This window comes from Danio aesculapii, chromosome 23, assembly GCF_903798145.1.
Source record: "Danio aesculapii chromosome 23, fDanAes4.1, whole genome shotgun sequence".
In the NCBI taxonomy this organism is placed as follows: Eukaryota; Metazoa; Chordata; class Actinopteri; order Cypriniformes; family Danionidae; genus Danio; species Danio aesculapii.
The window spans coordinates 45,569,249-45,586,093 of NC_079457.1; the positions used below are offsets into that span (position 1 = coordinate 45,569,249).

General features: G+C 37.8%; 1 protein-coding gene across 1 annotated transcript; it reads right to left on the reverse strand.

Moving 5' to 3' along the window:
- smim29 (small integral membrane protein 29) lies at positions 1-14,259 on the reverse strand. The gene is made up of 6 exons (XM_056450075.1): positions 13,989-14,259; positions 9,896-10,077; positions 6,968-6,993; positions 4,262-4,367; positions 305-378; positions 1-224 (listed from the first exon to the last, which is right to left on the reverse strand). The coding sequence occupies exons 2-5, from the start codon at positions 10,001-10,003 to the stop codon at positions 310-312; spliced, it is 309 nt and encodes a 102-aa protein (XP_056306050.1). The 5' UTR covers positions 10,004-10,077; positions 13,989-14,259; the 3' UTR covers positions 1-224; positions 305-309.
- Between the last annotated feature and the right edge of the window lie 2,586 nt (positions 14,260-16,845).

Sequence of the window (16,845 nt, forward strand, 5' to 3'; positions counted from 1 at the left end):
TGAAGATCATCTTTCATGAGGATTTAATAGCACAGAACATCAGCAGAATACATAAAACCAAAATAAATATAATCGCCACAGCGGCAAATCAGCAAAGCTGCACTTCATGTTGAGCGAGCGGAGACCTGAGGTTCCAGATCTGCCACATCACTAAAGCTCTTCTCGACCCATCTTCAGTGGGCAAACGCAGTAGTTTATTGCTCAGAAACGTCCATCCTGTGAATCTGCAATACAGCACGACGTGACAATAAACAGAGTGATGCGATATTAATCTGACAAGAGTGCAGAAGACTTTCCAGCAAACCTTTTTCATGCGTCAGGATCCTTCGGCAGCAAAGGTCTGCGCTGTTGGTAGGTCCTCATCCAACCCTGGACAACCTGCAAACACAGTCATAGCACAGACACACATCACACCGTGTCCTAACAACACACAACAAGATTAGCAGACTTGTACAAATTGTACAAGCAATCTGTCTGCACCAAACACAGCGCAACAGAAACATTTAAATACCAGCCACTGCACTCCCAAAGAAATAGTAAAGACTTTTAATCTGTTTAATACATATTAAACCTCTTTTACATTATTAATAGGCTACTGAGTGACACGTTGTTGGTTTGCACAATTCTGACTTTAATTTTCAACATCTGAGGTGAACTTCTGCTTCTGCTTTCAGTAGTTTGACAACAAATGTCATGGAAAATGGTATTTAATCTCACATTGGCAGCATTTAACTCTGAATAAAGCACATAATCAGTACCTGAGGTGATCATTGTCGTAGAGCTATATGCTGTTGTTCTGCTATGACGTTGCAGAAATAGAAAGAATTTCTAAAATAGAAACTGCGCATTGCCATTGCTGATTGTTCGGACAAAAAATCCTTTTAACATGGAAAAGAAGCCTTTTATTGTGTGTTGAAGCATGGTGTGTTGTTAGGACAGTGTTACAATCACAGAGCTAAAAGGTATGGTAAAAAGTAAGCTTTCCACACACTTTACATGCCAATTTGTACATAACAGCTGCACATATAACGTTGTATATAGTAATACCCTACTGAAAAATCCATCTTAAACCAGCCTAGGCTGGTTGGCTGGTTTTAGCTGGTCGACCAGCCTGGTTTTAGAGGGGTTTTGGCCATTTCCAGGCTGGTTTCCAGTCATTTCCAGCCTGGTCTTAGCTGGTCAGGTTGGAAAATGACCAGCTAAAACCAGCTTGACCAGCCTGGTTTAAGCTGGACATAGCTGGTTTTGGCTGGTCAAGCTGGTTTTAGCTGGATTTAGCTGGTCATTTTCCAGCCTGACCAGCTAAGACCAGGCTGGAAATGACTGGAAACCAGCCTGGAAATGGCCAAAACCCCTCTAAAACCAGGCTGGTCGACCAGCTAAAACCAGCCAACCAGCCTAGGCTGGTTTAAGCTGGATTTTTCAGCAGGGTAAACATGTACATACACTTGTTAATCTGTATATTTGCACTCACTACTTCTATTTTTAAAAAAATTATTTATTATCTGTTTTTTGTCCTGTCTCTGTAATCCTGTTGCACTGTAGAAGCTCTGTCACCAAAACAAATTCCTCGTATGTGTGAACATACCTGGCAATAAAGCTCTTTCTGATTCTGATTCTGATTCAAAGCTTTAAAACTGATCAAACTGCTTTGCAAAATGATTCACTGTTCTGAAGTGTTCAAAACACTGCATTCTAGCGACACCTAGTGGTCAAAACTGTGTAAATGCAACGAGACATCCATAAAAACTGACTTTTTCTAAAAACTTGATACACATTATTGGAATATTTTCATCTTTATTAGGACATGACAGCAAAGATTTGAGAAATCAAAGCAGAGAGAGAGAAGAAAGATTTAGAAAACCCCCAGAATCGAACAAATCAGAAAACAGACTCTCTGACGAAGCACTAACCACTGCGAACTTTAAACTGAAAGTATAACCTACAGTCTAAATGCACTTACGATCTAATATCATTAAATATGAAGCGTTTGCATAATGTTTTCAATAAGTTTTTAAGGTGTACATATTGATTGTTCCATGAGGGACTCTAAACAAGCCAACAAGAGATTAGTATTACTTTTAATTCGACAAATGTCTTAATAGAACATCTACAACCTCGTAAAACGTCTCTGAGATCAGGTAGAAACTAAGAAACCTGCTGGAGTTCTCCACTGCTGGGGTTGAACTGAATAAACATGTGTGATTCATGTGGATTTTATGGTCTTGCACAGATCGCCCCTGTGGATATTCAGTGAATATTCGGAAAGATTTGAAACAGTAATGACGTAGAAGCCTCATTTACTGAAATCATGTGACTGTGCCAATTTGATATGCACTCCAAACCACTGATTCAAAACACAGGATTTGTAAAGGATTCAATGCTTCATGAAGCCGTGCTTCCAAATCAGCTATCACTACTAAAGGCTTTACAGCGGGACTTCTCAAAGTTCTCCCAGCACTCCCATTAAATTATATTCATCTTTATTTCTGTAGCATTTACACTGACAAAGCGTGCATTTTTAATTTTTTAATCAAAGTTTGACTTACAATTTTGGGTAGAAGAATAAATAAAAGTCTTTACTGTTATCTCCAAATAATCTAATGCAAGTAGAAATGAATTGAAATTAGCATCTTTCACTGTTAGCAGTTTGCTACTTTGTTATAAATATACAGTATATCTCACACAAAATGGTCATATTTACAGCTACATTCTGTATTAGCCCAAATATGTCACATGGTTTATGTTTTTTTTTTTTTGTTTTGCATGAGTGGTTGACACCACAAATGTTTCCTTTCTAACTGGGTCACTCTTCTGACATGTCATTTATAAAATACCCTTCAACGGCTTTGATGAGTTTTGCACATTCATATTAATAAAGACCAATCCTGCTCCTAAAATAACATATTGAGGATATAACGGACCACGTGTTGATAGCTAACTACTATTTTTTCGAGAAAGATGTTTTCTGTATATACGTTTGAAGTCAGAATTATTAGCCCCCTTTGAATTTTTTTTCTTTATTAAATATTTCCCAAATGATGTTTAACAGAGTAAGGAAATTTTCACAGTATGTCTGATAATATTTTTTTTTCTGGAGAAAGTCTTATGTGTTTTATTTCGGCTAGAATAAAAGCAGTTTTTAATTTTCCAAAAAACATTTTAGGGACAAAATTATTAGCCCTTTTAAGCTATCTTTGAGCTCTGATAACTATGTGAAGTGAAGTTTAATTTTAAACTAATTTCGAGAGGAGCATGTGCTCATGATTGACCCAGCTCATCCACATTAGCTAATCATGATCCTCCAATCAAAGGATCCCAAGTCAATATATATATATCCTCATTTCCTTCTCTACAACTATCTTCGTCTGGAAGAAACCCTCCTCCTCCCCTTCTTCCACCTTTATCTAGAATGGACGGCATGGTGGCCCAGTGACTAGCACTGTTGCCTCACAGCAACAATAACAATGGCGTTGGGACCTCGCTGGGCCATCTGGTATTTCTGTGCAGAGTTTGCACGTGTCAGCGTGGGTTTCCCCCGGGTTCCCCGGTTTCCTCCCACCATCCAAATGTGCTCTACATTATAGATAAAATAAGCCTAAATCTTTTTTCTAATGTTTCACTCTCAGGAAGTTCACCTTGGCCTCAGCAGCTTGGGAGTTTGAGATCGACCTGAGCTCAAACTCCTCTCGCCCTGCGAAAGAGGGGAGCCCTGGGCTCGAGGATCCCTTGAGCTCAAGGCTCTCTCCCGGAACAGCACGCCAAACAAGCTATGTATAAATCATGAGCTAAGTGTGAACTCATTAAACTAATTGTAATACTATGAAACCATGACCCATTTGCTCATGGTTATTAAGCAAGCTCACACACGACACACAAACAGTGAAATGGATGAGGAGGCATGTGGAGATAACGCAAAATCAAGTCATTTTAGCATGTCTAAGTCATATTTACGCGTATAAAATATATTTTCCCGACATTAAAATTGTGGCTAGTGAAAATGGCGAGTGGCTAGTAATGTTGGAAAACTACTAGCCACAGTGGCTGGTGATCAAAAACAGTTCATGTCAAGTCCTGGTTTTTATAAGAGATCCATGAAAGACAAAGAAATGTTTAACTGATTACTGCATCTTCAATGATGACGATACTGATTATATTTATTTTTGGCATGTGTGAGAGTGAACGTGCAATATGACATCGACAGCTCTTGTGTATCTGTGCCGTCTGTGTTTGTAACAGGACTGGCAGCAGGATGGTTTACCTTTGTGTCCTCCTCCTTCCACAGGATCTCCTGCTCGGCCTCATTCAGCTCTTCTGTCGGGTCATACGTGTAGACTGGAAGAAGCTGATGGCGGAGTCTGTCGATCCTGAGTGCACACATACAAATAGTAACACAAGAACAGAAAAACACACACGCACGCACACAAAAACAGAAAAACAAAAGAGAGAAAACACACACAAACACACACACATGCATGCACAAACCCACAAGCACACATTTAGAAACACACAAAACACACAAATGCACAAGCGCACACACCCATACACACAAGCACACACTCACATAAACACACAAAACCAGAAAAACACACACATACAAATACACACACCCATACACACAAGCACACACTCACATAACACACAAAACCAGAAAAACACACACATACAAATACACACACCCATACACACAAGCACACACTCACATAAACACACAAAACCAGAAAAACACACACATACAAATACACACACCCATACACACAAGCACACACTCACATAAACACACAAAACCAGAAAAACACACACATACAAATACACACACCCATACACACAAGCACACACTCACATAAACACACAAAACCAGAAAAACACACACATACAAATACACACACCCATACACACAAGCACACACTCACATAAACACACAAAACCAGAAAAACACACACATACAAATACACACACCCATACACACAAGCACACACTCACATAAACACACAAAACCAGAAAAACACACACATACAAATACACACACCCATACACACAAGCACACACTCACATAAACACACAAAACCAGAAAAACACACACATACAAATACACACACCCATACACACAAGCACACACTCACATAAACACACAAAACCAGAAAAACACACACATACAAATACACACACCCATACACACAAGCACACACTCACATAAACCCACATGCACACAAAACCAGAAAAACACACACATACAAATACACACACTCTCAAGCGCACACAAATACAGAAAAAAACACGCAAATACACACAAGCAATCACACACATATAATTTACACAAAAACACACACAAGCACATACATGAACAAGAACACACATGAACACAAACAGAACAACACAGAAGCACGCACACAAACATGCACAAAAACAAACACACGAACACATGCACGCTCACACGCAAACAAAAACAGAAAAACAAACACACATGCACACACACAAGATCACGCGCACACACAAACAAGCACACACACATATACACAAAAAACACACAAATACTCACACAAGCACATACACAAACCTACACACAAAGACAAGCACAAACACAGCACACAATACACAAGCACAAACAAACACACACACAAACAAGCACACACATAAACACACAAACACACACACCTAAAACACAGAAACATATACACAAAAACAAACACTCAAGCACATACAAAAACCGACACACAGACAAGCACAAATACAACAAACAAACAAAGAAATCACACACACACACACACACACACAAATAAACACAAACAGAAAGACACACAAACATATGCAAAAAAACAAATACACACATAAGCACAAACACACACAATACACACACAAATGCACAAGCACACACAAACGCAGACAAACAAACAAACACACACACACACACACACAAACAGAAAAACACACATGCACACAAATACACACAAAAACATACACACGCGCATGCACACAAATACACACACAAACAAAAGAAATCAAACACAAACAAATACACACAGACACACAAACATATACACAAAAAACAAACACACAAACACACACACAAGCACATCCACAAACCCACACACAGACAATTACAAACACAGAAGCACACAATACACACACAAATGCACAAGCACACACAAACACACACACAATAGCAAAAATACTGAAAAAGCAAACATACATGCATGCACACACACACACACACACACACACACAAAAAAAAATCACACACACAAACAAGCACACACATAAACACACAAACACACACACCCCCACACACACACCGAAAACACACACACAAGCACATACAAAAACCGACACACAGACAAGCACAAATACAGAAGCACACAAACACAGACACACACACACACACACACACACACACACACACACACACAAAAGCACAAAAACAACAAACAAACAAAATAAATCATATACACAGATACACAACCACACACAGATACACAAGCACACACATAAACACACACGCAAATAAACACAAACAGAAAGACACACAATCATTTGCTAAAAACAAATACACACACAAGCACAAACACGCACATTACACACACAAACGCAGACAAACACATACACACAAGAACAAAAACAGAAAACACATACACACAAACAGAAAAACACACATGCACACAAATACACACACAAAAACAGAAAAACAACACACATATATATATGTGTGTTGTTTTTCTGTTTTTGTGTGTGTATTTGTGTGCATGTGTGTTTTTCTGTTTGTGTGTATGTGTTTTCTGTTTTTGTTCTTGTATATATATATATATATATACACATACTGTATATTCCCTGACTTTCAATGTCTGTAATAGACTTTATTAAATTCCATGAGCAGTGGGAATCCTGCAAAAAGCTTCATTATCCACCCAAACAATTCTAGTATTGTATCTATTGCATTTCTTGCAAACTGTACTGGCTTGTGTTTATTTACCTGCGTTTCCTCCTTATGTACATCACCTACAAAACAGAAGAGATCCATTAACATTTTATTGCACAAAACATAGTAAAACACACATAATATTGCTACACCCTTTAAAGTGACAGTTTTTTCTCTCCGTTTCAGCCTCCTGTCCACACTGAGATGGCCTTTATAGGACATGAAAACATCTTTTTAAAAACACTCTGCAGAGGATAATTTGAAAATGCTGATTTCGTGTTGCAGTGAGGAGGCGGCTTTCAAATGCAATGATGCATTCTAGTCATGTGACACAGACTAATTCAGCTAACATGCTCTACGACATTGTACAGCAGATGTTTTATATGCTGTTCATTTCGACGGCTTTATTAAAGAATAATTTCAGTTTGTACAGGCTCCATATTGCCTCTCTCAAAGGACAGGGAATGTTTACTGGGAGCTATTGTTCAGCGGCGGAAGCAGACTATGGCAAAGACTATAGAATAAACAAGACATGTCACTCCTATAGTTTTGTATGGGGAAATGTGTAACGGTCAATATGGCGAATGAAGCCCCGCCTACTAGTGCAGTAGCCAACCAACGATCGCTATTGGCTGAGGATTCTCCAGGAGATAAGTTCAGACCAGCTTTTATGACAGTTTGGTGGTCAACAAACACACTGGAATCTCTGTGAATACTTGCTCCACGGACATAAGAAATATATCCTCATAAAGCTTGAAATCTCTAATTTTAAATGAACCCACTAGACTTAAAAACAAAAGTAGTTTTGGTTTTGTAATCCGTATGAAACGAACACAAGGTACAGTCTGTCCTGTCAAACGCACATCACATGACTCAACTACTCAAACGCCCACAGACTTGAAAACAAAGTGTCGCTGTCATTTCTGGAGGAGATGCGCCCGCCATCAGGACCAAGTTGTGAATTACTTCTGGATACCATCATTATACAGAAGACGATAATGTGTAGAACGACAATAAATGAGGTTGGTGCCGTGATCTCGTTCCATTCGAGTTTGCATGCGCATTAGCTCTGGCAACCCTGTAAATATGCCGATTTTGTTTGATTCAAATGTTTAGAAACGAAACTTATGAGACGGTTGTTGTTTAATTTTATTGGTTATTCCAAATATGTAATGTAAGCGTAAGCTTGGCTAACAGTTTTGGAGAATTTGATGTTTCCCCATTAAGACAGAATGCCCTAGAATACTGCCTGAAGCCTGGTTTATACTCGACGCGTCCGCAAGTTCGCTTGAGTGCGCGCAGCGAATTTGACGTCATCGCAGAGTTTGCGGATGTTCGTTTTGGGTGCGTGCGACATGATTTCGGCTTAAAAAAAAACTCGAGCTAACAGTTTGATTTGAGTTGAATATGAACCACTTTGAAGAGATTTTGTCTGAGACAGGTATGACTGTACACACATCTTTATGATCCATCTATCATAGGTATAATCAGATGACCAATAATTATTGTTAAAAAGTTTAGAAAAACTTAAAGGATAAGTTTGTTAAAATCAAAAAGAGAGGCCATGGCAAAAATGGAGACCCAAGGGGTATTAATACACATTTACAGAAAGTTTTTCCACCAGTCATAGCTTTTACACTGATGTATATATTACAATTTTGAATTTAAAACAATTTAATAGCTACAAAACTAAAATGAAGTAACAAATTATTTCTTTGATAACTGGAAAAGAATAATTGAACCTATCGGTTTACAATACTAATGCCCTGTTTTTCTAGGCTTTATTAATGATAATGGTCAGGAATGTTGGACCATTATTGCCTTTTTAGCCTAATAAGAGGACAGAAACTAGCCAGACAGTAATTGTGAATTGTGGAGCGGGCTAAGTCTAAAAAATGCATCTGTATTTTTCAGTAAGTGTACTTTTTTTTTGGTTTTATTCTTGCCATAATAAAAAACTGTTTGTAGAACTGTCTGTTTATAAACTTTAATAGGTAAAACTGTCTGAGATATGAACAAAAGCAAGTGATGCATCAACATTTGATAAAAAAAATCTAGAATGGTTATAAAAATCCTTATAATCATTCAAATAATTTATAAAAAATAATAAAAATAATTAGTTTAAAAATATTGAACGATATGAATGATATGACGTAGTTCCGGAAACGTTCTACTTCTCTGTTTGTCCCTCTGATTTTACGGTCAGTTTCTTTTGACCACACCCTGTCATTTTAAACAATATCACAACGGCGAACGCGGCAAGTATAAAAGCCTCATTCGTTTCGTGAGGTGCACGCGCAGTCAGTGGAGGCGCGATGCAGCACCAGGCGAAAGTATAAATCCAGCTTGAGAGGCGTTTCAAAGATGGCTGCCGAGTGAAATGACTTGCCTTAAAGTGACTTTGACTATAGTTACGATACTTTGCTGTGACATTTCAAGAGACAGAAAGTAAATAAACGCCAGGCGGATATGACGCAGGTAGAAGCGTTTTACGTCTGTGCTCATCTCAGTACTTGAACAAAAGTATTTTTTGTGTAGTTTTTATTGTGGATTATGGAAAAAATTGAAAAGGATTGTGTGGATATGGAGCGTTGTTTTTAGACGTTGCTTGCAAATTTATCCAGATTAGATGTAGATGTAGTCTTTCTCATCCTCCACTTGATCCAAATCTGAGTTTCTTTCTTGAAATGTGTTCAACAGAAGAAAGAAATCTCACAAAAGCTTAAACCCACTTGAAGCCGTGAGTAAATGTGAGGTGAAGTATCGCTTTAACACTGCCTATCCGTCTGCTCCGGCCATTAAAAACAGCAGAGACGCAGCTGACCAGCATTAGCGCACGCATTGAGACGCATTCATCACAAAAGAAAGGCCTTTTGTCTTTGTGGATGTTCGACTCAATCAAATTACTCCATCATGCGCCTTCACATTCCCGCCCTCCACACACACATACATACACCCTGAGGAGCCTGTAGAGTGCCCTACCGCTGCGGCCACCATCCCGATGGCGGTGATGAGGAAGAAGGGCACGAGAACGTAGCCCACGGCCACGTCTCCGCTGATGGAGTGAGGAGGCTGAGTTGTGCTGTTCATGCTGGGACGGCCTGTTTACTGCTCATCTCCCGCACTCATGTGACTCCCACATGCTCCCTCTGGCCCACCGAGGACTGTCAAATAAAACACAAGACACTTATTTACAGATCAAGAAGCAGCTGAGAAGCGATCATCACTTTATTTCAAACTTATTTGCGCTCTGTTAACTTTTTTTTAAGCATTAAATATTTAATATTAAACATTTAAGCTTTGTTAACTTAGCTTTGTTAGCAAACTGGCTGATTTGATACAGATTTCAGATATATTTTATTAAAAGCTCTCTTTATTTTGTTCTACATGATTAAATCAATATGCGGTCTCAGAAATCTATCTGAAATTACGTTTGTGCCCAATCTTTCAGACATAATTGTATTTTATTATTATTATTAATTTTATTTACCACCATAGAGCTTACTGGGCAAAGGTTCGGCACTTAGGTGGTCAGTGGGCTTGACAAACCACCTGTCAAAGCATTCTTCTCTCTATACACTTTATTAAACTCCATCTTACAAATGTGAATTTGTTCACCACACTTTATGTTGCACTACTTTACATTCACTCTCAAGGTGAATGTGTACCTTGGCTCTAGGGGTCAACCAGCAAAAAATAAGATCAAGAATCTTGGGTGTTATACTGGAGTCAGATATGAGTTTCAGTATGTCAAAGCAGTAAGTAAATCAGCATACTATCATCTCAAAAGCATTGCAAGAATTAGATGCTTTGTCTCGAGTGAGGACTTAGAGAAACTTGTTCATGCTTTTATCAGCAGCAGGGTGGATTACTGTAATGGAATCTCATCAAACAGTACACTACCTAACAAAAGTGTTGTCGCCTATCCAAGTTTTAGGAACAACAAATAATAATTTGACTTCTAGTTGATCACTTGGTATCAGAAGTGGCTTATATGAAAGGCAAAAAAAGGCCTCTATATTAGGTTTATTTTACCAAAATAAAATATGAGCATGCCTTAATTTGTAATGATTTAATTAGGACAGTAAGGTCTGACTTTGCTGAGACAAAAGTCTTATTACTTAACAGAAATAATGTCCAGTATAGAATATGTCGTCATGCTGCAGTGGAAACAGAATGAATATTGTGTCTGACTCCATCATGAGCTTGGAGGACTGCATCCACACATCTCTGCAATGACTCAAATGACTGATTAATAAAGTCATCTGGAATGGCAAAGAAAGCGTTCTTGCAGGACTCCCAGAGTTCATCACGATCCTTTGGATTCATCTTCAATGCCTCCTCCTTCATCTTACCCCAGACATGCTCAATAATGTTCATATATGGTGACTGGGCTGGCCAATCCTGCAGCACCTTGACCTTCTTTGCTTTCAGGAACTTTGATGTGGAGTCTGAAGTATGAGAAGGAGCGCTATCCTGCTGAAGAATTTCCCCAGACATCTCTTCATCTTACCCCAGACATGCTCAATAATGTTCATGTCTGGTGACTGGGCTATTTATTTATTTCAATTTTATTTCAATATTTATTTATGGTGACTGGGCTATTTATTTATTAACAGTTAATTTGTTTGTATTACTATATTTGTTGCAACTATAATTACCACAAATTACCAGTACTTTATGGTTTAAAAACACCATATATAACGATATAAACACAATATATTACTTACAATAAATTACTATAGTATTTAATGTGGGAAATCACTAATAAAAAAGTTATTAGAAAATTAAGCAAATAAATACTATTCAGTCGCTGGAGTAAAATATTAATATAGTGTTAAACATTTATTAAATGTAAAAGGATTTGCATTACATATAAAGATGTATTATAGCCTATACATATTAGCTTGCTATCATTTCCTTTATTATAATAAATCCATTATATAAATTAAACCTGTCCAATTCAGATCGTTTATATATCTCTGAAAAATGTTTCAGCAAAGCCAGCAATCGAGTATCTGCTATATTGACTCTGTCAGATAAATAATGACTGATCATATATGACAGGGGTGTCCAAACTCGGCCCTGGAGGGCCGGTATCCTGCATAGTTTAGCTCCAACTTCCTTTAACACACCTTCCTGGATGTTTTAGTATACCTAGAAAGAGCTTGATTTGCTGGTTCAGGTGTGTTTAATTGGGGTTAGAAGTAAAATAAGCAGGACACTGGCCCTCCAGGACCGAGTTTGGACACCCCTGATCTATGATGACTGATAGAAAATTGTTCAGTCTATTATATTAAATGGTAATCGGAAACAATGTTCCCTATTCCCCCATCACGATCGCTGTATTTGTAAAATAGCATACACTATTGTTTATTGTGAACAATTTTTATTAACAATACATATAAAAATATATTGATGACGATGTCCGAGAAGACGCTAATAACGTTAACATCCATCATAACCATATATGGTTTGCCTAGATCGTGTGTGCTGGATTGTGTGTGCCTGAAATGTGTGTGGTTCTGGGGTCATCAGCTGGATATTATTGATCTTGACAGGGAAAAACAGTCATGTGATCAGCGTTAACTCTCCATTGATCACTAGAGGGCGCTCACTTAACACATTTTAATCTGTTTTTAATCATTTTTATTATTTTCTTATACTTGTCTTTTTTATTCTTGCTTATGTAAAGCACTTTGAATTGCCACTGGGTATAAAATGTGCTATATAAATAAACTTGCCTTGCCTTGAAACTCCAAACACCACAAAGAAGAAACCCAGGAAATCCACATAACATTAATTTATTTGTGAATAAACTGAAGATATATCAGTGTTCTTTGACTTGACATAATAAACACACAACTACAGAATCCTCTCACAGAAGGGCTTATTTCAAAGACTTACTATGAGGCGAGTTTGTAGTAAAAACATGTTATTATGTGTGATTAGCAGTATTTACTACACTGAGCATTAGTTCCCGGAGGAACAACACAAACAGGGGTCATTATCAGAGAACGAATATCTCGATTTTATTGTCATCCTATTAAATAAATTCAGGATTTGAATGTGTTTTATGTTGCTTGTCAATGAACTACGACATAAGTAATCCTGCTCCATCTGAAAGCACCTGCTGAACTGTCTTTACTGACAAAATGTGCATTAAAATCGCCATTGATTGAATCGCCCGGCCCCGTTTCTAGCAGATCATGATTAAAGGTTAAATGTACAGTTGAAGTCAGAATTATTAGACCCCCTGAATTATTCGCCCCCCTGTTTATTTTTTCCCCAATTTCTATTTAACAGAGCAGATTTTTTTCCAACACATTTCTTAACACAATAGTTTTAATAACTCATTTCTAATAGCTGATTTATTTTATCTTTGCCATGATGACAGTAAATAATAATTGACTAGATATTTTTCAAGACACTTCTATACAGCTTAAAGTGACATTTAAAGGCTGAACTAAGTTAATCAGGTTAGGGTAATTAGACAAGTTATTGTATAATGATGGTTTGTTCTGTGGACCATCGGAAAAAATTAATTCAATTAAGTAATACTACTGTATACTGCAGATTTATATAGCAAAGTGTTGACGTATGGTACAAAACACTACAGTAAAGTACTATTATGTTTTCAAGTGGGTAGTTTCAAAGCACGTTATGTAATATTCTTCAACGAACCATGTAAAAACCATGGTAAATGCTGGTCACAATCATAATACCGTGGTAAACATCAAACATGCTTGTGTAAACTGTTACATTTCTAAATAGAGCAAAAATGCAGAGGGATAGCCAACAGTCTTCAAATAGCGAACAAGCTGCGAAAGGCACAATTTAATTAATCTCTTTAACAGAATAATATAACACGACATTTGGTTATAACACAAACCGTCCAGCAGAGGAGTGCCTCAGTGACCATTTCATAACGCAGCATCTGACGCACTATTGGCTACCGTTTGTTTACATTGCGTTAATTGCTTTACTATGGTAATAATCCCTGATAGCGTGAATGTGCCTATATTTACGAGCCCTAATATAGGTGTAGTGTGTGGGTGTGTGTGTGCTGACTCACGTGAAAGCATCATGATGACCAGCCAAACTTGACCATCGAGGCGATGAAGTAAACGCAGCGGATTCACTCAGCGGATCAGTCTCTGATCTACAAGCCCACTCCAGATCCAGTTATTGTAACGCAAGTCATGAGTTCGCTTCACATGAAAGCTCTGCTGTCAGTGTTTACGGAAAGAAAGTCCTGCAATGAAAGGGAAACGATGAAGATGACGATGATAAAGGAGGAGTTACGCATCTCTGCATGACCGCCGCTGATCGCAAGATGGCGCTACTGCACGAACACATACTGATTAACCTATGAAAGGGATAGTTCACACAAAACTTAAATTTACTCACACTCAAGTGGTTCCAAACCATTATGGTCAGTAGTGGAAAGAGTAATATTTACTCTTTATTTACTCTCACTATGAGTAATATTTAACACTTTTAATATTCTTTGAAGTGGTCGTTTTAAAGCCAAAGCTCTTAGAATCGGCGGTGTAGTCCTAAAAAAATAGGTGGTGTACTATTATCCACCCAAATGTTCAAAGTAGGCAAAGAAACGACCAAAGTCAATTTATATATTTATTAATTTGATTTATATTTATATATAGGCAGACTAAGGCGGTCATTTAGTAGTGTACAGGTAATCGCAAAAGTGTTAGGGGGGCTGAATGGAAATATAGGCGGGCTAAAGCAACGCCCATGCTGTTTTATAATTTTACTTGAACGTTTCAGCGAGACTTCATTCAGCTGATTTATTGTGATCTTCGAAAAACTCAAATACTCAATGCACAAAAATTAGGGAAGTCTAATCACCAAAACAAGTGAGTATACCGAGAGTATGATCCTCAGAAGTCGTAATACCCAAACAGCTCGTAGAAAAAAGTAGGCATACTGAGTATGCGTGCGTATAGCAAGGACTACACCACTGCTTAGAATGTATATCATCCAGACATGTTTGGTTTAGTGAACAGATACAACCTGCATTTGACTTCAGTTCATGAGGAAAAAAGGAATGAAATAAAGAAAAAATAGACGTGAAACAACAAGAAAATGGCACATAACAAAAGAACAAAACAACAAAATTCTGTAATATTCCATGACTTAAACAAAAAATAAAAATAAAAATAATAATTCCCTGACTTTTAATGTCTGGAGCAGACATTTTAAAGTTTTATGATATTCCAGAAATCCCATGACCCATGGGAACTCATCCTGATCTCACAAGGAAGCATAACTATTTTACGTTTTGTCAGTTCAGTGACTAAGTTTTGTTCTGTCATACAAAAATGTTTGATTTTTAAAAGGAGTTGCGGCACCAAACCCCACCTCTAAAACCAACCATCATGGGGGATGAGCAAACAATACTTAATTGTATGAATGAGATCATACAAATTCACAAATTAGCCACTATAGCAAAATTGCAAAGAGATCTGAAAACAAAATCTATGGAAGTAAATAGTTACAGGTTTCCCTCATTCTTCGAAATATCATATTTTCTTATATATTCAAAATAAAGAAACAGGTTTGCAAAAAGTGAAGGCAGAAGGGAAGAGTACATGATGGCGGACTTTCATTTTTGGGTGAACTATCCATTAAATACAAGAAATATCCATCCAGAAATGAGTAATTTAATATAAAGTTCACATGTAGACATGTAATGCTGAAAGTTGTGTTGTGGCGTGTTATACTTTGGGATTTTTCTCTTACTTTTAAATGCCACAAACCCACAAAGCTGACAGTGGGATTACCCAGTTAAAACGCATAGGCCTGTTTTATAAAGACTAAAATTATAAATAATTATTTTATGCAAGGAGCATCACAGTGGCGCAGTGGGTAACACTATGGCCTCACAGCAAGAAGGTCGCTGGTTTGAGCCTCGGCTGGGTCAGTTGGTGTTTCTGTGTGAAGTTTGCATGTTCTCCCCGTGTTCGCGTGAGTTTCCTCCAGGTGCTCCGGTTTCCCCCACAGTCCAAAGACATGCGCTGTAGGTGAATTTAATAAGCTAAATAACCATAATGTATGTGTGTGAATGAGAGTGTATGGGTGTTTCCCAGTGATGGGTTACAGTTGGAAGGGCATCCGCTGCGTAAAACATATGCTGGATAAGATGGCGGTTCGTTCTGTTCGTCCTGATTAATAAATGGATTAAGCCGAAAATAAAATAAATGAATGAATAAAATATTGTATATAAAGTCAAAATATATTTTAATAATGTTAGTTTCTGTTACATTTAATCTACTATAATATTGTATATATTTTGTACTTTTTGCATTAAATTTACATGTCATTTATTCATTTTCCTTCAGCTTAGTCCCTATATTCATCAGGGGTCACCACAGCGGAATGAACCGGCAACGTATGCAAACTCCACACAAAAATGGCAACTGACCCAACTGGGACTCGAACCAGCAACCTTCTTGCTGTGAGGCGACAGTGCTAACCACTGAGCCACCGTGTCGCCCCATATAGTTGTACCAATTCCTTAAAAGTTGTAATTTAAAGTCATAATTTTGTGTAATAATTAATTTAGAATGTTATTTGCATTTTTATTTGTTTGTTTCTGTAAAACAGCCTGTGCTGATTTGTTTTATTTCTTTTATTCTATTTCCCAATTGATACTGTTTTAATTATTCATTGATTCATTCATTTTCTTTTCGGCTCAGTCCCTTTATTAATCTGGGCTCGCCACAGCGGATGTCCTTCCAGCTGCAACCCATCACTGGGAAACATCCATACACTCTCATTCACACACACACACACACACACACACACACACTACGGACAATTTAGCTTACTCAGTTCACCTATACCGCATGTCTTTGGACTTGTGGGGGAAACCGGAGCACCCGGAGGAAACCCACACGAACACGGGG